Source organism: Nyctibius grandis, chromosome 6 (genome assembly GCF_013368605.1).
Source record: "Nyctibius grandis isolate bNycGra1 chromosome 6, bNycGra1.pri, whole genome shotgun sequence".
Taxonomy (NCBI): Eukaryota; Metazoa; Chordata; class Aves; order Nyctibiiformes; family Nyctibiidae; genus Nyctibius; species Nyctibius grandis.
The window spans coordinates 29,946,612-29,972,731 of record NC_090663.1 but is presented as its reverse complement, the minus strand read 5'-3'; the positions used below and the strand labels follow the sequence as shown (position 1 = coordinate 29,972,731).

General features: G+C 39.4%; 1 protein-coding gene across 1 annotated transcript in view; it reads left to right on the top strand.

The window, feature by feature from the left end:
• GABRA2 (gamma-aminobutyric acid type A receptor subunit alpha2) overlaps window positions 1-3,471 on the top strand; it is a 60,465-nt gene extending 56,994 nt beyond the window's left edge. The window contains exon 9 of the mRNA XM_068402937.1: window positions 3,163-3,471. Within this exon, the coding sequence (XP_068259038.1) occupies window positions 3,163-3,471 (309 nt within the window). The remainder of the gene's footprint in view (window positions 1-3,162) is intronic.
• The last annotated feature ends 22,649 nt before the right edge of the window (window positions 3,472-26,120 follow it).

The following is a 26,120-nucleotide window of genomic DNA, read 5'->3' as shown; positions in this document are numbered from 1 at the left end:
CTGATTTCTGTGGTTCTCCCTAAAATAGGGTAGAATATTATTTGCTTCCTAGATGATAATAGTAGATGTGAAACAAAGTTTAATTAACTGATGGTTTCTCAGCTCTTTGAATGCATAAAGCACAATGCATAAAGAACCAAAATGTTCAGTTAATGGTAAAGGAGAATTAGAGGAAATGAGTACATTGTTTATAATTCCCTGTGGCTTCTGGAAGGGCATGAACTATCCATAGCTTCAGGATCTGTTCCCTCATGCTAGAAGTAGATACCGAATCACTACAAGTTTTCAGCATGTCACGAGTGAAGCTTTTCAGACTGGCACATTGCCCTGGCATTGTAATAATCTAGGGAGCCCTTATAAACTCTTTGATCATCCTTGGGCTGTTCCTTTAAATTAATGTAACAGTGTTGTCTCATGATCTTAGTGGCAGCTGATTAACAGCTAGGTACTCCTTCCTTAGGAATGACAAAATTAGCCATTCTATTTTAAGATTTATATACCATTCACATGTCCAGTTCTCTATTTTCTTCAAACTGACTTAACAAAAAGCTAAACTTTTAACATATTCATAGTTTTGCGTACAAAAATATGGTTCATCTTTATTATGCAGGTGTCATTAATGGTATTACAGATACCTTTTGAAAACACACTAAGTGTATCTGAAAGGAAGGAATTATAGATCAATTTGAGTGTTGCTCTCATAATTTGATTTGGTAATTTGCTCTTATTTTTGCCAAATGCATCTGTGGACCTAAAGCCAGGCTTACTCTTCACCAAATAAAGTGAAATATGTTTCCTCAGTGACAGTCATCTGTGTTCACATTATATGGAAATTCCCATCTAAGTGCTGTCAACATGGAATTTGTCTCATAGAAAAGCAGGTGCAGGGACAACCTACGTATTTGATCAGCCATTTTTCACACTCCAGTCAATAAGGAACAATGCTGAATTCCCACCCAATCCCAGATTTTCTTTTTATGTGACACCATCTCCTGAGACTAGGTATTTGGGGCACAACATCTAAACATGAAGATCTTATCAAGATTTGCAGATGGCCTTGATAAATATCAAATTGGAGCTAATTTAAAACCAAAACTGGAAATTGAGTAGATGCCTCCCAGTGGAAGTAAAAAATTGGAATGCACCTGTACAAGAAATGTCACAAGAATTCCCTCACTTGTGCCACTTCCATTAGATTAAAAATCAAACCAAACCAATACAACATCTCATGGTTTCTTATATAAGCCAATAGTTAACTATTTTTTCATCTGTTTAATTCTGTATTTTGTGGATGAGATGTACTGAATCTAATATTTATTTGCCTGCTTCTAAATTATATATGGAGAGCCTTGCTTCCTGAGAAACTGAAATCCTTCCATTCTTTCCTGTAGGTAATTAGAAGTTCCTTAGTTTGAGATTGCTGCAAAACTGTGAATCAACTTATAGCATTACAGTCTTAATGCAGAGCTAGTCTAAAAACTCAAGCCTATACTCATTACCTATACATCCCTGTATCTATCTATAGACATAGCCTCTCATTGGACTGCCATTGGCTGAACTTCAGCCATTTGAAAGCATGTGCAATCCCATAAAAACACAGAACTGCTGAGGTTGCAAGGGACCTCTGGAGATCATTGAATTTAAGCCCCCTACTCCAAGCAGAGTCAGCTAGGGACGGTTGCTTGGGGTCATGTCCAGACGTTTTTATTAATATCTCCAAGGACGGAGACTCCACAACCTCTCTGGGCAACCTGTTCCAGTGCTCAGTCACGCTCACAGTAAACCAGGTTTTTTGTATGTTTAAGTGGAATACTCTGTATTTCAATTTGTGCCCATTGCCTCTTGTCCTTCCACCGGATATCACTGAGAAGAATTTGGTCTGGTCTTCTTTACTCTCTCCCACCAGATATTTATATACATTGATAAGATTCCCCCCTGAACCTTCTCTTCTCCAGGCTGAACAGTCCCAGCTCTCTCAACCTTTCATATTTCAGATGCTTCAGGACTTATATCATGTTTGTGGTCCTTCACTGGACTTACTCCATTATGTTCATATCTCTCTTGAACTCGTGAGCCCAGAACTGGATCCAGCACTCTGGATGTGTCTCACCAGGGCTGAGTCGAGGGGAACGATCACCTCTTTTGGCCTGTTAGCAATGGTCTTTGTAATGCAGCCCAGGAGGCTGTTGGCCTTTGTTTCTGTGAGGGCTCATTGCTGGCTTGTGTTCAACTTGGTGTCCACCAGGACCCCCGGGCTTTTTCTGAAAAGCTGCTTTCCAGCCCATTAGCCCCAACCTGTACTGGTGCATGGGGTAATTCCTCCCTAGGTGCAGGACTTAAATTTCCCTTTGCTGAACTTCACTAAATTCTTGTCATTCCACCCCACTTTTCTTATCTTCTCTTATTTTTTAGGTTTTAATCCCCATTTTAATCACTGTTATGCATTTTTTAAACAATAATTTCTGAAAAACATAAATAGTTCTTGGGCTAGTTCTCAGCTCACCTCTGCATCTACCAGGCTGGAGTCCTTCTTTCTCTTAATCGCAATCTCTTTCTGACCTCTGTGTATGTGTATCTATGTATATATACATGTAAACACACACATATTTCTCCAGAATCTCTTAAAAATGTAGACCAATACTGGAATTTATTTATTGGTGGTATGTTATGAGATGTTCAAATAATAGTGATGCCAGATTTATATGGGAAAGATGGCCTAACTTTCATTTTATTACAATGCTGGGTAATTTTTTTTTCCAGTCTACTCATTCACTCCTTCTAGTTCTCTTAACAGAGAACATTTTAAAGATCTTGCAATTCTGTTGTAAGGAGCCAGATACAAAGCAGCTAGAGAAAGACCAACTTTTTTCCAGTTATACTTACAATCCCAGTAACAGACCCTTCCTCATAAAACTTCAGTAGGGCAAGATGGTGCAAGAGTCCATGTTTTTAGAGCATTCTTATATTGCCTGTACCTCCTTTTTGCATAGACACTGGAAGTGTCTTTCTTTATATTTGAATTTATCCGTATGGTATCCCTGGTATTTATTTTAACATACTCATGCATACTCATTTGTTTCTTTTACATTTGAAATAATGTTTTATTAAGTCTATTCTGGCAAATACACATTAAATACTTAACTTCATACTGTCTTCCAATAGAAAAAAGAAAAAGCGTCTGTCATTAAGAAAAACAATGCCTATGCAGTGGCTGTTGCCAACTATGCTCCAAATATTACCAAGGACTCAGTGCTACCAACCATCTCCAAGAGTGCTACAACTGCAGAACCCAACAAGGCAAAACCAGAAGCAAAGCCACAGGAAGCAAAGAAGACATTCAACAGTGTTAGTAAAATTGACAGAATGTCTAGAATAGTGTTTCCAGTCTTATTTGGTACTTTTAATTTAGTGTATTGGGCTACATATTTAAACAGGGAGCCTGTCTTACTTGGCTTTGCGCCATCGACCTAAAAGCTGAATTGCACTGAAAATTTAAAGCATCATTCTAATCAGATAGGTTGTTCACTATGTACAGTACGACTAATAACTGCTAATCTGTGAACCATTATGTACAGAGTGTATATAGATATCTTATCTGTGTATCTCCAAAGGAGGGACACAGAGTTAATTCATGGATCTGTAAACAGATAGCACCCATGGCAAGTATAGCCAGCTCTTTAAAAGTTATACCCAGGGGAGTTCTGTTAAACTAGGATTCAAATATACAGAATTATATTCTCTCCGTACAATGAAATGAAGATATGATCCTACATAATTATTTAGGAACAGTATTTTTTTAATTTAAAGTTAAAATATTTTTCTATAAAGTAACTAATTCTACTTTAATGAAAGAAACTGTCATTTAAAAAGTGATTTTTTTAAAAAGGTGTAATTGTTTCATACAATAGCAGTACCCATGTACATAACAGAGTACAGAGGTCGTACAGTTCTACTGTTCACAAACATTCTGGATACTAGTTAGGCTGAAGAGGTAGTAAAGACTACTATATGGCAAAAGCCACAAGTTTCTTACTTCTGTCCTGTTTGAAGTTGGTAAGAAACTCTTCTGATTGACTTCAGGGAAAAGCAAGTGTTAATCAAATTTCCAATATCAACCAACTTCCGCTAGTGAAACTCTTATTCTTTTCACTGTTCTATTTATTTGATGTTGCTAAGCCAGGTTGTCTGGTTCAGCAAAGTTGGATTTTTTTGCTTTTTGATTTTGTTCTTAATTGGATTATTGTTAGGTTCATAAAATCACTCAGAAATTTTTCAGGGTTAAGTATATCAATAATAGAATACACTCTTTTTCCTTGCTTAATGTTATCCTAAAAACTGCCATTAAAATATTTACCTGTATTTGTCCCAGAAAGCATTGTTTTCAAGGGAAACAAGAACCATGATTTAAGTTCAGGAAATTGTCCATGTAATAAAATTTACTGCTGCTTTTGTAAATTGCAACTTTACATTTCGCTGACATAACTTTACAACAACTTTGTATACTAGAAATGGTTTTGCTAAGATTTGAATGTTATTTTTTTAATAAAAGGTCATGCATCATCAGTAGGTATCAAGGTACCATCAACTGTATTTCAGATACACAAATATAACAAAATTGGAGCTGCCATTTGCAATTTTATACGAACATTTAATACTGATCAGTAAAATTGTTTTTCATCTGAGCCTTTGCAAAGATTCTTTATGCCGCTAAAGACCTGGTAAATCATGACATAAGTAATAATTGTGTACTGTATTTAGATTTTAGTATACTTGGCCAATCAAAAATGTTTTGATTCACACATACATTAGCAGTTATTAGTTGACCTTTAAAAAAAGATACACCTTTATGATGATGTCTTCTAGTAGAGACATATGTAGTCGTATAGTGTCATTTATTGCAGTTTTGTACAGTACTTGAGTATAGTGCATAAAATAGGTATGTTCAGAGTTTAACAAAGTTGTACAAATATTTCTAAAATCAAATAAAAGAGTATCTTAAGACATGGAAATCTGCTAAAAACAACAAAGAGAAAGACTGCTTTCATTTGCTGTTTTATTTTTTTTGCTTTTTCTTTGCTTTTAATGTGATTCTGTTTTGTACTTTGTGTGACAGTATAGATGCCAAGGTCACAAATGCATATTATGAATAGAATTAATAGTTAAGACAGAGTTGACATCAGTAAAATAAAGACATTTCGTAAGTTATAAATGAAAGGGAGAAGCATGGACAAAGTGTGTAACCCTTGAAGTCCCTCTAATTAAACCATCAGATTAAACCTTTTTCATCAACAGTAGTTAAAAAAATGAGCACTTTACTCAGAACATTAAAATAAAAATATCCTTATTTTCATATATATTTATATATAAATGGAGATCTTCCATGTAATATGGAGATGCGTGCAATAGTGTGATTATGAGCATAAGGCTGGAAGGCAAGCAATAAAAAAAGAGGGTTTTTTCATGGTATAATTATACATTTTAAAAATGTTTCATTTGTAAATTATAAATTATCCCTTTAATGTCACATTGTCCAGGTATGAATAAATATATAAATATGTACATATGTACAAATAATTGTAAATATTAGAACTGTAGAAAAATCCCTTCACATTTAACTCTGTTTTTGGCAAAGGGCTCTGACTGTATAGTTTAATGGAGGCCCCTGCTAAACTTCTCTTGAACTTGAGTAGCTTTCTTATGTTTTCTGTAGCTGAGGTCTCCTTCCTGTGACCTAGTGGGAGTTCTTACCTTCTGTTCACCTCAGGAAGATTTAGGGACTCTCTGGACTGGGGTATGAGAAACAGGTTTGTGTTTCACCCTTGGCCACATCCCAGGTAGTCGGAACCTTTCACAGTGTTTAAACGACGTTGTGTGTTGCTCCATGCACAACACTGTTTAGTCAGAACTCTTCCCACTACAATCGTGAGTATGCTCAGAGGTGTGTTGAATTATCCGATAAGGAACGATTTTGCATCCTTATCTAAGAACGGGACCCCTGACGGGTTTTTAACAGTACAAGTCTTCTCCAACAAGACTTCTTCTCTGGAAGATAACATCTGTGTAATTCAAAGTTGCATGCAAAAAGCATACCTTCAGTTTGCACAAGAAGCATGATGCTGTCTCATGTTAGTCAGCTCTGCTGCTACTGCTTTTATTGGGTACAATTATTTTTTTATTCACTGACCATTTTCTCTATGCTTGTATTATGCTTAGGGTCAGTCAGAAAAAAAAACAGGTGTTTATCACATGCTAAAGATACATTTATCGCGCACTAACATAGAAAAATAGGCATACTATATAAATTCACTCAGTGGAAGATAATACATTTTAAACATCCACATGCAGTTATTGTAAGCATCATCAAAGCTTTTGAGTGCATATGCTCCAGAAAACTTTCACTTTTACATTTAGTTCAGTTGGTCTGTGTTAAAGCAAACTCCTTCTGTGGGAGGAAGGAGTCTGCTTTATTGTTTCACTACTGAAACATACATAGTGAGTAAAGTGACTACACAGAAGTTGCAAATTTGTAAGACTAACAGCTGGATAAGTGAATTTGAATGTAAACATTTAAGTGAACGCAAGCATTGTGCAAAGAACACTGGAATACAAGAGTTAGGCCTTTTTTCCATTTAGCAGTATAGAATCTGTGTCTGGTATTTTAAAGCTGGTCTCACAAATTTATATGCCAAATACCTAGAAGGTTCATTTAATTTGAGTAAAACTTGCTGGTCTTTAAATATTTAAAGCAAGGAGAGAGAGTGAGAAAACGCAAATCACTTCACTGTCAAAGACTTGCACATGGAATCTACTAGTGCAATTTTTGGTTGACATGTTAATCTAATTTATTTTTCCCAGTATTCTTGGGTCATATTTTATGTGACTTAAGAAATGAATACAATAAATACCATGGTATTTATTATTGTGGTAAACTTGGATTGGAATTACCATAATTCTGAATAAAGTTTATGAAATAGGTTTCCAATGTAGTACTGGGGCACGCATTTCTGGATGTATGTGGTCAGTAATTTAACAGTAATTTATAAATCAGCATGAAGAATATAGAGATCAGCAGGGTTTATCAGCCAGGGTTGTCTGCTGGAGACTTCTTAACAGATTGCTTTTAAAAGAGTGGCTTACAAAGTTCTCAGTTATGTTGTAGCCAATGAAATTACCTTCACCTTCCATATCTGAGTTAATTCAACTTGTAACTGCTGCACTGTTGAGCATCTTTAAAAAAATTTTTATGGTAGATGTCCTGAGATAGGAGCTTCAGCTTGAGGACTACTCATATGACTGAACATTATGCTAAATCAAGGAGCTAGTCTGCCTGGATAGTCACAGGAGAGAGCATGAAGGAGCTTCACTGGACACCAAACAGGAGCCTTACTGAATCACCCTCTCTTCCCAGTGATTATAGCTAGCATATGGGGGTGGTGAGACTTTTTAAAAGTGGGGTAACCATAAACAATCTGCGTGAAAGCAACCAGAAGCAGCTGGGAGGAGGTAGGGATGTATGGAGGAGGAAAGGGTGAAAGAGAAGAAGCAAATGGCTTTGTTACTGTGTCAGTGGATTGTGAGATGATTGAGGAAGAAGCCATTGAAGGAGGTAATGTGTATTTTCATTTCAGCTTCAGTTCTGAGCCTTCATCACCATATGTGAGTTGTGGGAAAGTAACTTTTAGAGCATATGAAATTGAAATATGTCCTGTATAATTCTGCTGAACTTGAGGGACATGAGTTGTGCCTTTGACAAGCTTCTGCTGACTGCTTTGTGAAAACCATTAAATGCTGTGTGCTTCTTGCCGTATGGGACATCTAGGGCGGAGGGGGAAAAGAAGCTTCAGGAATTAAGTAGAACTTCATTAAATCTAAGCTTTGCTTTCTTAAGAGGTGTGGCTTTCACATAAGCACAGATAGTCAGCATCCATCCTCCATACCTCTCATTCCTATTCCAAAAGCTTAGTGGTGCACAGATTTTTGCCTTGGCCTTTCACAAGTCTATGCTTCTGAACATTTTCATTCCTAACAGATTTGCATGAAAGATGATTTCAGTATGGATATGAAGCTATCATCAGTCTATGACTGATTATGTGTAGACACAATGCTAAAAGTTTAGAAAGCAATGCAATGGGTTTTAAAGCAGAGGAAGAAAATATTTTCAAACGAGCCAAGAAAGTTAAACAGCTTCATTTAAAAAACACAAGAGCATGATAAATGTACAAATGTCTAAACACATCTAAATAGAATCTCTGAGTGTGGTATAATTTGATGTCATGTATAAAGTTTTTGTCTTAAAGACTTTGAAACATTAAAGTAATTAAGTGAATTTATATGAAAGTCAGCTCACGCTTCAGCCCCCAGTAAAGGGAGTGGTTCTTTAGAAAGCAGAGTTTTAGGGTTCCTTTCACCTCTTCCCAGCGACAGTGTACCTTCTGGTAGAATGCTGTCAGTTTGCAATATAACTTTTAAGTTATATCCCTTTAACATTACCATCTCTTGATGTTTTTTTAGTCAACGAGACTCCCTTTGCCTCATTTCTGTAGATAACCCAAACTCCCTAACAAACAGACCTTTTAATTCTGTTCTAAATCCAATTGTTAATTCCAGCCATCTAATGTGAATCAGTGAGGGACTTCATCGCTTACAGAATCACAGAATCACAGAATCAATCAGGTTGGAAGAGAACTCTGGGATCATCGAGTCCAACCATTGCCCCGGCACCACCATGTCAACTAGACCATGGCACTGAGTGCCATGTCCAGTCTTTTTTTAAACACATCCAGAGATGGTGACTCCACCACCTCCCTGGGCAGCCCGTTCCAATGTCTAACGACCCTTTCTGAGAAGAAATTCTTCCTAATGTCCAACCTGAACCTCCCCTGGTGAAGCTTGAGGCTATGTCCTCTTGTCCTATCGCTAGTTGCCTGGGAGAAGAGGCCAACTCCCACTTCACTACAACCTCCCTTCAGGTAGTTGTAGACAGCAATAAGGTCACCTCAGAGCCTCCTCTTCTCCAGGCTAAACAACCCCAGCTCCCTCATCTGTTCCTCATAGGTCATACCCTCCAGACCCTTCACCAGCTTGGTCGCCCTCCTCTGGACTCGATCCAACACCTCAACATCTTTCTTGAAGTGCGAGGCCCAGAACTGGATACAGTACTCAAGGTGCGGCCTCACCAGTGCCGAGTACAGACAGACAATCGCTTCCCTAGACCGGCTGGCTACACTATTCTTAATAGAGGCCAGGATGCCATTGGCCTTCTTGGCCACCTGGGCACACTGCTGGCTCATGTTTAGCCGGCTGTCGATCAGCACCCCCAGGTCTCTTTCGGCTGGGCTGCTTTCTAACCACTCTTCCCCCAAATTTAGGAGTAGAAGCTAAAGGCTCAAAAGTTTGTTTCAATGAATGACAAATGTTAATCACATAAAACGGTTGTTTTCCTCTACTTTTTAAACCATTTTCTAAATCCAGATCTCTCTAGGTGAATCCTTGAGGTCATGTTTTGGAGTCTGTAATTACATCTTACTGGAAAAGGCTATATTTTGGGGGCTTGACATCTCTGACTGAGATCAGGGCATAATTCGCACTGAATTTAAAATAAAACTGATTATCATCCTCAGGATATTCATCTACGTCACTGAAGTCAGTACGGATATTTTACAGAAGGGGAGTACACCTTTGGATAGAGGTGCTTAGTTCTTTAACCCATGAAAATAAGCCCTTAAAAGAAGAGGCAATCATACTGAAATACAGGACTTGATGTCTGTTTCATTCCTGGTATATATTAATGCCTTTTAAGAATATTGTGAAAGTGCTATGAGTTAGGAGTAGGTGATAACACTCACAAAAAGGAATTTGGAGGATGTTTTAAAATATGCAAGATTATGTATACTCTTCCTGTAGTGTTGGTGTCTACATAAATATATATGAATATATTTTTATTGTTGGATGATTTAAAAGCTATATTTTGCTTTCAAATTTTAATTTAATTTTTAAATTAAATTTTAATTCCTTATATAACATTGTGAATACTTCACTTGATCAGGTGGCCTGGAGTGCGTCTTTATGCATTCAAGGTTTTTAATGATTGCACTGAGTGCTTTCATTCATCTGATATTCAAAGAGGTGAGCTTCAACAGGTTGAAGTGTTATATTTGTTTTCCAGTACTTCATCCATCTATCTAAGCTCTTGAGGATAGATGGAAATAGAGAATGGAACAAGATATTGCTTTGATCAACTGCTTTTGCTATTCTTTATTAGGTGTTCATTTTGGCTGAATTTATCAGTTTATAGACTACTGTAGCTTAGCATTAGCACGGAATGCAATGTAGTACTTTACATCTATTAGAATACATATGTACAATATGCACTGTATCTATAAACTGTTAAAAAATCGGTTCCTAAACAGCACCCCTTTGCCCTCTCCTCTCCAAATAGTCACTTTATTAGGAAATATTTGAAGGCACTTTAATTTTAATGGAAGTGATTACATTACAAATCTTGTTACACTTGATTTAAAAAAAATAACATGGAGTCTGATTCAGACATTTTTAGCAATTTCTCAGCTGGGCTGGAGTCACAGAGCATTTATGCATTGGATGACAAATCTACTTTAGTGAGTCACTTTGGCGTGAAAATGTATAGGAGTTTGAAAATAGATGCTTCCAGTATATTAACAAGAAATGAGGAAACAGGAAGAATAGAACCAATAATTTTAAAGAAAATTAAACACCAATCAAATATGCACAGTAAGATACTGCATGATATATGTAAGTATACTTAACCTTGAACATCAACATCATATAAAATCTTCTGAGTGACAGTTCACTTATTTAGTAGGTTTCATAGTTATAAATAATTAAAGAGGATGATCATATTCTGTAATTTGTGACCTTGTTTTAACTGGAAAAAGTTGTTACTTTTCTAAAATGTAAAAGAAATAACCGGATTTATGTTTGAATGTGTCAATGCTTGCTGTTGAAGACTATTTATTAACCACATGCAAAATATTGCTTAACATTATCTTTTTGTACTTCTTATTAAAGTTAATTTAAATATAGCACACTTTGTATTTTTGTTTTTAATGCTTTGATGGCACAAATGTTTAACTCCCCTCATGGCTTTTCTCTCAGGATTTGTGTGTGGGTTTTTTGTTTGTTTGGTTTTGTTTGTTTTTAAGCAACCTATTACAGCCTCTATGAATATGCTTTTTTGTTAAGGATAGAATTTCCCAAAGGAAGCAAACAATATATTGGAAAGAAAATATTCCTTAGTTTAGTGAGGTTTAACAGGGTTTTTTATTTATATAATGACAATGTCCTCATATATTCATATTACGCATGGCAATGTTTCATGTTTTCAGAAGGTTATAAAACATACTGCTGCAGGGTATACACTAACCACCAGTTGATGTGCAAAGAAACCTCCTACTAGACAGCTTGGTTAATCAATGGGAGTAGATGGGGCAACAAAGCTTACTCAGAAACAACCCCAAATATACATACTGTTAGTAGGGCGTGGGTTTGTTTTTTGTTTGTTTTAAAATGAGTGTTCTGAGTTCCAAGTCTTTCAGTTGAAAGGCTATAAACATTTCAGGGATGGCCCTTTCTTTTCCTTTATAGTTGCAGCTTCTCATAACAAACACATACATGTTCTGTATGGAAGGTGGAAGCAATTTTGCTTATCAGAAGGGATTTGGGGCTCCTTGTATTGGGGTTGGGAGTATGTAATGCTCTCCTGGAATACCTGGGTGTGCCAGGACAGTGTGTGAGCAATCTATGTTGCGAATAGATAAATATAGTAGAGTTGTAATAATTTACATTGGAAAGGATCTCTGGAGGTCATCCTGTCAAATCACCTGCTCAAAGCACAGCCACATTACATGAAGTTGTGTGAGGCCTTGTCGAGTCAAGTGTTGAGCATCTCCAAGGATGGAGATTACACAAGCTCTGTGGGTCCCTGCTCCCCTGTCACCACCCTCATAGCATAAAAACATTTCTTTGTATTTGATTGGAATTTCCCATGTTGAGAATTGTGCCTGTTGCCACTTGCTCTGTCACTTTGGACTTCTGAGACGAGTGTCCCTATATATACCGTCCAAGCTATAGCTTTGGCTTTATTGGTAATTTAGTTTGAAAACGCTGACATGTGAGCCCAGGCTTCACCACAAGGCTGGCTTTCCTAGGGTTTTCCTTGCAAGATCACTGCTTAGATCCTACTTGCTTGTACCCCAAAAGAGATATTTGGGCTGGTGGATAACAAACTCTACTTGCCTCTGTGAATCAGAACAATATCCATTGTATGTGTATGATGACTTCTGTCAATTAACAAGATGCAGTAGAAGAGGCTTACAATCACATATCATCACATAATCAAACTGGGTGATTTTGCACCAGCTTTCCCACAGTAAATTTTCAGGCACTGAGGTGATACAAAATACATATTATATCAGGTGAGGAAAGCCCTCCCTTTTATACATTGACTACCATTGGTCATGACGTAAGGGTTACAATGTGGCTGATGGACTTAATTTTTAAATTTCAAATGCAGGTAGGTACTTGACTGTAGAGTGCTATAGATCAGGTAGCTGCAACCCTCAGCTCAAACACAGGCAAACAAATGCGTGATGCTTCATAGCCAAACGTCTGCCCTGTCAGCCTTGGAGCCATTTGCATGAGAAGCCCTGTAGGAGCAGGACTCCTCCCTTAACAGGTGCTGAAAATGTATGGAGGATTTGCAGGCAGGCAGTGCTCACAGTGCACTCTTCCCTTGGGGAAAGGGCCCTGTATTGCTTACACAGCCTTTTGGTCTGGAAAGCCCTGTGCTTTGGTGCCAGCACCTCCCTGCGGGAAGATGCCAACCTGTAAATGCAGGGCTGGGTAACTGCAGTTGTGGTCCCAAGGTAATGTATCACAGCTGTTGCTGGCAGGGCAGGCTATACCAGTTAGGTGCATTGTGTCTGCATCAGTAACAGCCTTCAGTTCAGAAACACATCTGTAAATCCTCTTGCTCCTTGTGGCCCTTGGCTAGGGCCTCTTTATGAGCTCTGTGGCATACCTTGTAGAATTCAAGATATTACATTGCTTGAAGTTCAAATTATATTAGATGTTTAATCTTGAATTTCAGGCTTGTAAACGAGTGTTAAAGGTACCAATACCAACAAATATATTCCTTAGTGTTCAAATTTTGTCAGAGAATACAGCTTCCTTCTATCATCCCAGTCTCCTGGATTTGAAGGAAAATCTAAGTGTGAGGAGTAAAAAAAATCAAAGGAAGTTCACTTACAGTCTTCAGTGCAAATTGCTGTTTACAGCATGTCTCTAACTGTATCCTGCACTAGGATGTACACCCCATCTGCAGATTGGCATAGGCTGAGTGAGGGCATTGCCTTTCTGCTAATGGATTAGCTTTTTTCTGGATTGTTTTGTGATAGCTCAAAAGTGTCATCGTTTTTTTTTTTTTGGTAGCACACCTTACACAACTAATCCAGTCTTGATCCTGAAGTCCCAAAGAGCCTGTATTACTGCATTAGAGGCTGATGTTGAAGTACAACATTCTCAGTGAACTCCAGTCCTACTACAACACTGTCACCAACATTGTTCCCAGGGAAAAGCCTATGAACAGTACACAAGTACGATGCATATTGAGAAGTATATTGTGAAATTCTTTTTGCCACTTCATAGTTGGCCATTTCTTTGCCACTGCTTCAAAACAAACAGCAGTGCTGAGAGTTTGGCCGACTCCATGAAACACAGGATTCACATGGGGCTGCTACTGGCAAGAGGCTGGACATCGTTCTTCAAACGCACTGATAGGTGTGTACTTGTGCCATTTGGGCATTACTCCCTGCTTTTCTCTAGAAACGTAAATCAGTAGCTGTGGAGTGTTGCTGGACAGGGTCCAAGCTCACCTGTATGACCAGTACATTTCTTATGTATCTATTCACAGTATTTGCTTAGTAAGAGATTTACTGATTTATTAGGACACTGCAAATAACACCTCCTGGAGCCACTAGATGAATTTGGCTTCCTTTTCATTTCTTCCCCTGCAGAGACAATGTTGTAATATAAAGCAAGGCAACATCCTAATGCCAAGACAAAAATAAGGATGAAGTTATTGGTGAAGAAGCAGTCTGTTCTGCTTGTCTCTGTATACATTTTCTTCTTCATGGATGCAAAAATCTATGCAGACAAAATATGCCTGGAGGGCAAAATATGCTTCTAATGCTCTCTTATTAGCAACTGTCCAAAGATTCCTATTGTTTCATTGGAAGGTGTTTCTCTTTAGTTAGAATATTTTTCCCTGAATATTTCACCCGTATTAAAGAGTATTTTTTACACTCTTAAGGAATGCTGAGGGATTAATAGCAATGCAGAAAATGGTCTATAACATAGTACATTTTTTCAGGAAACTTAATCCAAAAATCAGATTCTAATGGATGAGGATTTGTTTTTCAACAGTATGCTTTATGCACAGATACGAAGTAAACAAGAAGCCTGAGTAATATTTGCAGACTTGACAAATCATATGGAAGAAGAGAAGCATTTAACTAGATACAGCACTGAAAACATTCTGAACAGTTGTCCTTTGCATTTGTTGTGGATAGGAGCCATAGTAAAAGTGAAAGATGAATATTCATAAAATTTTAAATATTGAAAGCAACTTTGCTTTCAATTTCTTTGCAGATCTTTTGAGACCCTGGTATAAATTGTTAAAGAGAAAGGAATTCAATGTCTCTTCCACTTTCCAAAGACTAGCAACTTTTTTTGCTAATACTGGACGTGAGCGGCAAGTGCAAAGAATGTGACTGAGTTTTATGAAGATTACTATTTTGTGCAGAGCAACTTATTTAAGTGCTGCACTCCTCACCCTCCACCCCCACATCAATTGTCAATATTTTGAGATAGTCAGAACTGGCAATGAAAATTCCCCTAAGTTGTGTCTTGTCATATTGCTGTTAAATCTTTCTGATGGAACACATTTTCCTTCAAAATCCCTTTCTGCTCTTCCTATCACAGCCACCTGACACTAAATAGGTTAGTGTTTGCAGAAAGGACAGTGACGGGAGTTTAGAGTCAAACCATGCTTCACACTGCATTACAGATAGAGTTCAACTTCTTTTACTGTGGGCTGTGCATGGTGGTCAATGTTTCTGCTTTTAAAAAAAGAAGTCTGATAGAACTAATACAGTAGAACAAGTGTCGAGTAATGAGCCAGTGACTAGGTGGTACTGGGAATATCAAAAACTAGACCCATCTGATTACCCTGTCATTTACCCAAGGTGAAAGTACCTTCACACTTCACACTAAGACATAGCATAGGAAAAAAAAAAAAAGGTGGAAAAACTCCAAAGCAATACAGGAGGCTTGTGGAGTGCATTGATGACAACTTCCTGAGACAAGTCATGGAGGAACCAACCAGGGGAGATGCACTGCTGTACCTCAAACTTACAAACAAGGATGGACTTGTTGGGGATGTGCAAGCCTTGGGTGCACATGAGATGGTTATGTTCAGGATCCTGAGAGGAGGGAATAAGGGGCTCTTTTAAGGATAAGGGGCTCCCTCGTTTAAGGGAAAAAACGGGACTGCATCCCTGGACTGGCTCTGACCCTGATCTCCCCACAGTGCTAATTCCATACTCAGCCCCAGGCTGCTGAGGGATATGATTGAAAGAGTCCCTTGGTAGATGGCCCTGGAGAGAAAAAGGGTCAAGGGCATCTGGTTGATTTTCAAGCATCTCCTCCTCCAAGCTCAAGAAAAGTTCAACTCAGCATGCAACAAGTCAAGCCAAGGCGGCAGGAGGCCTGTATAGACGAACAAATTGGTCCTGGCTAAACTCAAATATAAAAAAGAAAGCATACAGGAGGTGGAAGCAGGGCCAGGTGACCTGGAAGGAATATAGAGACATTGTCTGAGTATGCAGAGAAAGTCATGAGAAAACAAAAGTCCACCTGGAGTTGAATCTCATGACAGACATGAAACGCAAAATGAAGGACTTGCATAGGTATCAGCAGCAAAAGGAAGACTAGGGAAAACATGGGCCCACCATTGAATGGGGCAGGGACCCTGGTGACCAAGGACATGGAGAAGGCCGAGGTACTCAATGCCTTCTTTGCCTTGGTCTTTGTTGGTAAGGGGAGAGCACTGGATTTCATTTATCTGACTTCAGTGAGGCTTTTGACACTATCTCCTATAACATCCTACTAGACAAACTGATGAAGTAGAGGTGAGGTGGGCTGAAAAGTGGCTGAAGTGCCAGGCTCAGAGAATTGTGATCAGTAGCTCAAAGTTCACTTGAAAGTCAATCACTAGTTATGTACCCAGGGGCTGATACTGGGGCAAATACTGTTTAAAATCTTGAGTAATGCCCTGGCTGATTTGATGGAGTGTGCTCTCAGCAAGCTCACAGACAATACAAAACTGGGAGGAGTGGGTTGTGTTGCCATTCAAAAGAATCTTGACAGGTTGGAGAAATGGGCAGAAAGGAACCTCATGAGTTCAACAAAGGGAAATGCAAGAAGAATAAGCCTATGCACCAGTACAAGCTGGAAAACAGCTCTGCAGAGAAGTACCTTGGGCTCCTGGTAGACAAGAAACTGAGCCAGCAACGTGCTGTTGTGGCAAAGAAGGCTTTCTGGGTTGCAATAGGAAGAGCACTGACAGCAAGTCTTGCTGCTACTCAGCATTGGTAATACCATGTTTGGAGTACTGTCTTTAGTGTTAGGCTCCCCTATAGCACAAGAGAGACATGAACATACTGGAACAAGTCCTGTGAAGTGCCACAAAGTTGACTAAGGGCCTGTAGATTTTGAAATATGAGGAAAGGCTGAGAGAGCTTGGACTATTCAGCCTGGAAAAGAGAAAGCTCAGAAAGCATCTTATCCATGTGCATCAATATCCGAGGGACTAAAGAGAACCAGACCAGACTTTTCTCAGTGATATCCAGTGAAAGGACAAGAGGCAAAGGTCACAAATTGATATACAGAATATTCCACTTAAACACACAAAAAACCTGTCTTACTCTGAGAGTGACTGAGCACTGGCACAGGTTGCCCAGAGAGGTTGTGGAGTCTCCATCCTTGGAGATATGCAAAAGCCATCTGGACACGGTGCTGAGCAACCTGCTGTTAGTGATCTGCTTGGAGTAGGCCGTTTAGACTAGATGATCTCCAGAGGTTCCTCCTAACCTCAGTGATTGTGTGACTCTGTGCAAAAGCTGACAAAGCTGGCCATGGAAGGAAGGATGAACTTGCAGCTATTAAATCGCTTTCTAAGGATCCAAGCAGATCACTGTCTCTCATGGCACAAAAATAAACAAGCTCTATGTTCAATCTTATTTCCTCTTCTGCTAATGTGTTCTTGGCTTTCTGCCTTGGAATTATCAACTCCAAATTCTATGTTAAATCTGGACTGTACAGATCCCCAAGATGGGTCATTTACAGCTCTGAAGATCTATGCTTGTGGTCAGAGGAGATCATTTTGGCCGCTTGGATTATGCAGCTCCACCAAAGACTGATACCAACAATGGCCCAAATCTGTAAGAACAGCAGCCAGGTTTTCTTCAGATCCCACTACCAACACAGGCTATATAAAGAAAGTGTGAGTAAGTTAGAAGTCACAATGATAGCCCTTTAACTCTAGAAATAGATTGACTTGCATATAAATCTATTATAAAAAGAAATGAATACTTAAATTTTTAAAAAGGAGCCTATAGGGACATTGAGAACTTAATTTATCAAACTCCCAAAGATATACCTAGCCTTAAAATTGAGCCTGAGGCAGTATATGACTCACCTTTCTTTCTGTTGCCCTCCAAGTGACCTAGCTAATCTGAAAAGTTCAGAATTTGGTTCTTGGTGAATTATATGGTAAATTAAGAATAGTCTTGATTTAAAAAGAAAACCAAACCCAAACCCAAACAAATCCAAACCAAAAAGAAAAAAAAATCAAAGGTAGGAAGGCTTACGTGAGTATACATAAATGCAGGTATGCATGCATATATTTCAACCTTCAAATTCTAAAACACTGAAAGAAATGGTTGTGCACAGAAAAGGGAATATAGTCCATTTCTGTATGGGAACAAACACAGAACATTATAGTCCAACTAGTGATTTGCTTTCTCCTTTAGAAAATGAGGAGCCTGATGTGAGGGAAGCATTTAGTGTGACCAATGACAAAGGTTTCAGCACAGCTTGAGTTAACGCATGCAACTTGCTATTTTGACAAACCTGACCAAATTGCTAGCCTTCCATAGCCTTTGGTTAGTGTCTGCTTTCCGATCACACATCACACTGCAAACAAGAGATACGCAATGTCAATTGGCTCAGAAAACAGAATCTAATATACTCTACTACAGCTGCAATTCAGTGTACATCCATGTGCATTTCACTAGAAGCAACAGTCATACTTTATAAATACGATACAGCCTGGATTTTGTTATGCAAGTTTGTGCTTTTAAGCATGTGATGAGTATAATATAATGGTAAAATGTATTCCAACAAAAAAAAATTATGCACATGGAACAGGGGATATGAGCAAGCGGTAAATGAGCCCACTAGAGGAGGGGCCCTGCTTGACCTGTTGTTTGTGAACAGAGAAGGACTAGTGGGAGATGTGAGGGTGGGTGGCCGTCTTGGGAACAGCGACCATGAAATGTTAGAGTTTTCGATAGTGGGGGAAGTAAGGAGGGGCAAGAGCAGAAATTCTGCCTCAGATTTCCGGCGGGCTGACTTTAGCCTGTTTAAGAGGTTGGTGGACAGAGTCCCTCGGGAGTCGGTCCGGAAGGGCAAAGGAGTCCAGGAAGGCTGGACGTGCTTTAAAAAAGAATTGCTAAATATTCACGAGCAGGCTGTCCTGGTGTGTAGGAAGACAAGCCGTTGGGGAAAAAGACCAGCCTGCTTAAAAAGAGAACTTAAGGAAAAAAAGAGAGCCTATTTGCTCTGGAAGAAGGGTCGGGTAACTTGGGAGGTCTATAGGGATGTTGCCAGGTCATGTAGGGAGAAGATTAGAAGGGCCAAAGCTCAATTAGAGCTTGATTTGGCTGCTATGGTCAAAGATAATAAAAAAAGCTTCTACAAATACATTAACAGCAAAAGGAGGGTCAAGGAGAGCCTCCAGCACTTGCTGAATGAGGAGGGTAGTGTAGTGTCAGGGGATGAGGAAAAGGCAGAGGTGCTCAATGCCTTCTTTGCCTCAGTCTTTAATGTCAGGACTGGTTGTCCTCAGGAGACTCGGCCCCCAGAGCCTGAAGTTAGGGGCGGGGCCCTGTGTGAACCTCCCGTAATCCAGGAGGAGACATTAGTGACCTACTGTGCCAATTGGACATCCACAAGGCTATGGGCCCGGATGGGATTCACCCCAGCGTAATGAAGGAACTGGCAAATGAACTTGCCAAACCACTCTCTATTATCTATCGGCAGTCCTGGTTAACTGGAGAAGTTCCAGCTGACTGGAAATTAGCAAATGTAATGCCCATCTACAAGAAGGGCCGGAAGGATGATCCAGGGAACTATAGGCCTGTCAGCCTGACCTCGGTGCCAGGCAAGGTGATGGAACAGATCATCCTGAGTGCCATTACACGGCACATGCAGGACAATCGGGGCATCGGGGCAGCCAACAATGGATTCATGAAAGGCAGGTCCTGCCTGCCAACCTGATCTCCTCCTATGACCAAGTGAGCCGCTTAGTAGATGAGGGCAGGGCTGTGGATGTAGTCTATCTAGACTTCAGTAAGGCATTCGACACTGTCTCCCACAGCATCCTCCTAGACAAACTAGCTGCCCGGGGCTTGGATGGGTGGACTCTTGGATGGGTTAAAAACTGGCTGGATGGCCAGGCCCAGAGAGTGGTGGTGAATGGGGCAAAGTCCAACTGGCGGCCGGTCACTAGTGGTGTTCCCCAGGGCTCAGTTCTGGGGCCGGTGCTGTTCAATATCTTTATAGATGACCTAGACATAGGGATTGAGTGCACCCTCAGTAAATTTGCAGATGACACCAAGCTGGGTGGGAGTGTCGATCTGCTGGAGGGTAGGAAGGCCCTACAGAGGGATCTGGACAGGTAAGATAGATGGGCCGAGACCAGTGGCATGAGGTTCAACAAGAACAAGTGCCGGGTCTTACACTTCAGCCACAACAACCCCATGCAGCACTACAGGCTGGGGGAAGCGTGGTTAGAAAGCGGCTTGGCGGAAAGAGACCTGGGGGTGCTGATCGACAGCTGCCTAAACGTGAGCCAGTAGTGTGCCCAGGTGGCCAAGAAGGCCAATGGCATCCTGGCCTCTATTAAGAATAGTGTAGCCAGCGGGTCTAGGGAAGTGATCATCCCTCTGTACTCGGCACTGGTGAGGCCGCACCTTGAGTACTGTATCCAGTTCTGGGCCTCGCACTTCAAGAAAGATGTTGAGGTGTTGGATCGAGTCCAGAGGAGGGCGACCAAGCTGGTGAAGGGTCTGGAGGGTATGACCTATGAGGAACGGCTGAGGGAGCTGGGGTTGTTTAGCCTGGAGAAGAGGAGTCTCCGAGGTGACCTTATTGCAGTCTACAACTACCTGAAGGAAGGTTGTAGTGGAGTGGGAGTCGGCCTCTTCTCCCAGGTAACTAGCAATAGGACAAGAGGACATAGCCTCAAGCTTCGCCAGGGGAGGTTCAGGTTGGACATTAGGAAGAATTTCTTCTCAGAAAGGGTCGTTAGACATTGGGACATTGGAATGGGCTGCCCAGGGAGGTGGTGGAGTCACCATCTCTGGCTGTGTTTAAGACAAGACTGGACATGGCACTCAGTGCCATGGTCTAGTTGACATGGTGGTGCCGGGGCAATGGTTGGACTCGATGATCCCAGAGGTCTCTTCCAACCTGATTGATTCTGTGATTCTGTGATTCTGAGTTATACCTGATATTAATGAACCATGTATTATCAGAGAAACTTTCTGCGTAAGCTATGGGCCTAAGCTACAGTTTTATGACAATTATGTTTGTGTTACAATTTGTGAATGACTGAAAACTGTTGCTGGAATTACATTTTATAACATTCAAAGCAGAACAGCTAACGCCTGTTGAACAAAAACGTTACATCAACAAGGAAGTTTCCTAATATGGATAGATATAATAGTACAAGATGTTGAAACACTACTACTGATAGTGATGCTAAATGATGATTTTTTTTTAAATTTATTTATCTATTTTTGGCCAGATTAGCTCCTTGATTTGATCAGCTCAGCTAAAACAGAGACCAAGTGCTGGCCAAAAGGAAGGAACTGGAAGGAGCATCCAGAGGTGAGGGAAGGGCTTAGCATAGCTGTGAAACCACATCTTTCAGCTTTGCCTGCTCTGTTTCAGTTCAAATCCTTGGGTGAAATCCTGGCCTGATTCCTACGAGGTGTGAAGCTCCCTTTGGCTCCAGGGTTTGTCCCACACTTTATTACTAGCATATACTTTTGTTTGTAATTTAGCCTTTTGGTAAACGTCAAATTTGTATGACATTTTTCATAGGAGGCATCTTTCCTGTCTATCAGCAACATCTTTTAACAACTGAGTTCTCCTCCTATTCAGTGGCATGCTCCCATACCCTGCTTGGTTATCCAGCCAGAAAAGCAGAGCTGTCTGTCTAAACCCCATGGCTCATACCCTGCTATAGAGAGGAATAACTTCACTTATGTTAGCAGATCCATTGAACTCCAGGGACAATTTTTGTGAGTGACATTACACATCAAAGTGTGGCATCAAGGACTGCGTCTTTTCCAGTATTATCTGTATGTAGCAGAACAGTACCACTAGGGTTGCCAGGATTTTTGCTAATTCTGCAAATATTTTTGTCCTACATTAAGGGAGTTTAGGAAAAATTAGCTGGATTTCTTACATACCCACAACAGTCAACACAATAGGCAACCCATTGCTATTTCCCTGTTTCTTACCTCGTATGCTGATGTCTCATTTTTCCTTAGAACAACAGTTTCTATTCCTTGCAGTTTCAAAGAAAACCTCTGAGTTGTATGCTCAATATCAAAAGTTACAGCACTCCCTGAATCTGCAGGCAATCTGACTCAATAGATCACTTCTGAGAAGTGTCATTTTAGTGTGTTGTGGACTAATCAGTTAATTACTTAATTGGTACTCCAATTAAGATCATTTAAGTAATTCAAAAAAGGAAGAGGTTTGTTTCCTCTGCTAGGCTACAAATACCTATAGTGCTTAGGAGATGGGAAAGAGGAAATCATAAAAGAAGAGCAAACCGAGATTTATGCAGTGCAACACTATTATGAATCAGACAGAACTAAATATTGCAAGTTGTAAGGCAAGGAAGAACTTATTCAAAAGCATCTACAAAAGTTATTAGAAAGTTGTAGATCTTACCAACAATACGAACGCTTGCCCTCTAATAAGGATCATTTCCCATGGTGGAACACAGATAGAATTGCAGCTACACCTCGTTTTGGTGGTGGTAGGGAGAATTCTTTTGTCCACCACGGAAAAGCCAGTGTGTGAGAAGGCTTTTCACGTGTTTCATGTTGTCAGCTGTTTCTTCTTCATTGCATGACTAGATCTCATATTACACTTGGATTTCTTATGTTTATTAGTCTAAAATTGCATGAAATTATCCTTTTTATGTTATGATCCTGCAATTGAATCATTGTTTCATCTGCTATTCATTCCCCATTTTCAGGACAAAAATTTCTAAATTATTGATTCACTCTTGTAGAGTGTTAATGACAATCAGATTATTTCCTTTTATTCTGAGCTTATTACAATGTCATAGAGAGCTGAATACTTGAAATTATTGCCTTTCTCAGTACTCACACTTTACACTTGTTGCTAAAGCATAAGTATTTATGCCTGAAGTGTAGTTGCTTTGTTGTCAAGTTATAATAATGGCAAATCATCATCTTTCAAGGCTAGTAAGTATGATGCACATATCAATATTGTTTTAATTATTTCACTATTGTTGAAATAGTGATCGTCAATGCTAAAGGAATAATCATAATTAAATGAGAACTTGCTTTGAGTGGTATTTTGTTAATTTTAGTAGCGTATTTGGGTTATGACAAGAAGTATGTCTCACCTATTACTTCCCCCACTAACTCCTATCGTAGATCTTGATCTTTTCTGTTCAGAGTTTCTACTTGTTTTTATTAACTGGATTTTTTTTTTTCTAGAGGCACATAAACTATTCCCTTTCCACATACGAGAATTACTTCTGACATTTATTTTTTATGGATGTTGGCATTTGATTTCTCATGGTAGCAATTATACCTGAATCTCTCACACCTGCTCAAGCACCAATTGACTATTATATTCTTGCATCCAATTACATTTTCCAGTAACAATGATTTTTTTTTTTCATTCTGATATGTGGTGCAATCACAGAATAAATACTGCTCTTCACAACATTTGTAAGTCTCCCTCATCAGGATTTATTTTGATCAATGGTAAAGGAATCTTGTAAGTTTTGAATCTCTAATTAATATATGAAACATGTATTATTCACACCGATTAATGGTTTAACTTGCAAGTTCACTTATTGATTACAGTTTCTAAAATGTAGACCACATATAAAATCTGAAACAAAAGGCTCAGTTCACCTAAAGATTTCTTCAGTGGGGTAACGGGTCACTGCATATAGGAGTTACATACCTGTATTAGAGGAAATTACCGTTCAGATGATAAGGTCTGCTTCATATCTATTCCTTGAGGAAAACCATAACATTTGATTTTTGAATTAAGTACAGCATTATACCGCAAACAACCAAGGAGGCTGCAGTTGCACAGGTAAGTAGGCATTTTTAACCTGGTGAGCACTTGACTTTGTGATCTGTGTGATGTTCTCATATGTAATTGTCTATATGTTACATTTAACTTGAGGAAAAGATCAAACTAAACATTAAGTGCCAGTCCTTCACCTCGTGCCTCATCAGCTCAGACTTCTGCTCGAATTGCAGAGCAAGCCCTCCTAGGTCACAGCTGAAGAAGGCTGGTGTAGGTTGCATTCCTGCCCTGCTGAACTTCAAAGGCTCCCTGTCATGGAGTCATTTCAGCCTCTGACAACAGTGACCAGAATACTCTCAGGAGGAAGGCACTAAATAGACACTACATTTAAGGGAAACTCATAGTGACCCAAATGCGGAGCAGCATTCTCTTGAGGCAGAACCCTTTGGTATTCTTTTCAGGTCTGATTTGCTCACTTGCTCATATGGTGGTTACTTTCCTCAAGTAATCCTGTTTAAATTAATGGAGCTCCTCACAAAACACTTTCCTGCCCAGGTGGGCCACAAGGGCAGGTCTGGTCTACGTGACTTTGGTTTTCCCCTCCAGGTTCTCTGGTTCGCTTCAACACCAACAGGCACGTTGTGCGACCCACCGTAGGAGAGCAAACCTTAATGGCTCTCTGTCTTAAATCTTGTGGGGTTCTGGTGATCTGTGACAGTTCATTTGGTTTGGTATATAGTAAGTGAGCCACTGAAAACTGGCTGAGGAAGATAAGCACCCTGCCAATCACCCTGTCATGGTGCAGCTGTCCAGCAGGAAGGGAAGGTCCATGGTGGTCTCTCTGCTATTTGACCTGCTCATTCGTAAGCTTAATTGTGATCCCAAAGAAAGCAGGGTGGTGTGCAGTGAGCGTGAGGACATTGCTCTGTCCTCCCATTGCAGTGGTCCATACTGTGGTCTCGTCGCAGAAAAGACAATGACTTTTTTCACAGGAATTGTACCAAGAATTGTCTTCAATCTATCTAATCAAGGAACAATGCTAACAGTTAAGCCTGAAGGTATTATCTAGTCTTCAAGGACCATTATTGTTCAGATTTTGCCATTTTGCATAAAAGCTTTTAAAATATAATGCAATGTTGAGGCTGTAAAATAACCTGGTTGTCTCTTTAGCATCCCACTCAAATGATATTTCAGTGAATTCCCTACAAAACAAAAAGGAAAATGGTTTAAACGAAAGAGCAAAAAGCTGTGGAAATCACATCTGTTGTATGGTACAGTACCATAGGGAATCAAAGAAAAGGAAAATGTGCAAAGAAGCTAAGAAAATAATTACTTCAATTGGGAAATAATTGGAAAGAGGGGAAATCATCCGAGAATACTTCAGAACATGACGCACACTATTTTCATAGCAGGTTACAAACAAATTGCTTAGATATTTGGTATATTATCTGTATGTTTAAATATTTGGAGTGGATTTTAAAGATAAAATCTTGGCAAATGTTCTTATTTCTAATCTGGACTGCCTCTGAGACTGACCTACCTTTAAAGAATCGATGCTTTTCATTTTCTTTTGCACTTCAGAAAATCTGACTGCATACAGGAACATGATTTATTGATACATTTGTTTTAAAAAGTAATTCAGTAAAAAGAGCAACAGACATTTTTCTTGCCAAGACAGAAATATGAACACTTCAGTAAAGTGTTAAATTAGGGTTTAAAATGGAGATTGCACAAACCACACTGTATACACAAGCATGAAAGCAAAGCTTCTCATTTATAAGTAACACCTATAACCAAAATAAGTGAGAAAAGTCTTATATGAGAGAGATCACTGATGCTTTAAGGATTATTTTTAAAGTAATCATCATTGACATTTAGAAAAATAAAAAAAACCTGTGTAACTTTTCTATCCTCCCTGCTTATGCAACTGTATAATACTCTTTAAAACATAAAAATATTTAACAGGCACCTGGATTTCGGTAAATTTAATGTGGGATGACAGTTGTATTTTCATTTCATGGTATATTTCCCTCACTGTGAATCAGAAACTCAGTCTAGAGAATTGTCATTAGTTAGGTAATTAGGGAGTAACTCAAAGTTATCTCACACCCAATGCAGCAGAATATGAATATCAGCGCCTGTATTATTTGTGAATAATTTAAAATAAGTATTCAAGTGTTTAGGAAAATGTATTGCTGACTTCTATGGCAACTCACATCCTGTTGAAATCTCTGAATAAATGGACCCTTGATTTAATTTCTTCCCCCAGGCAGATGATGGTGCAGAGGTGTAGTTCTCACCTGGGCATGTTTCCCTCTGATACGGGCATGCATGAGGAAAGAGAAATGCAGATTCTTTAAAATTCATGCAAAAACATTCCTCTATTTTTGTGAGTTCTCTTTCTTCTTCTATACCTGTTTCTT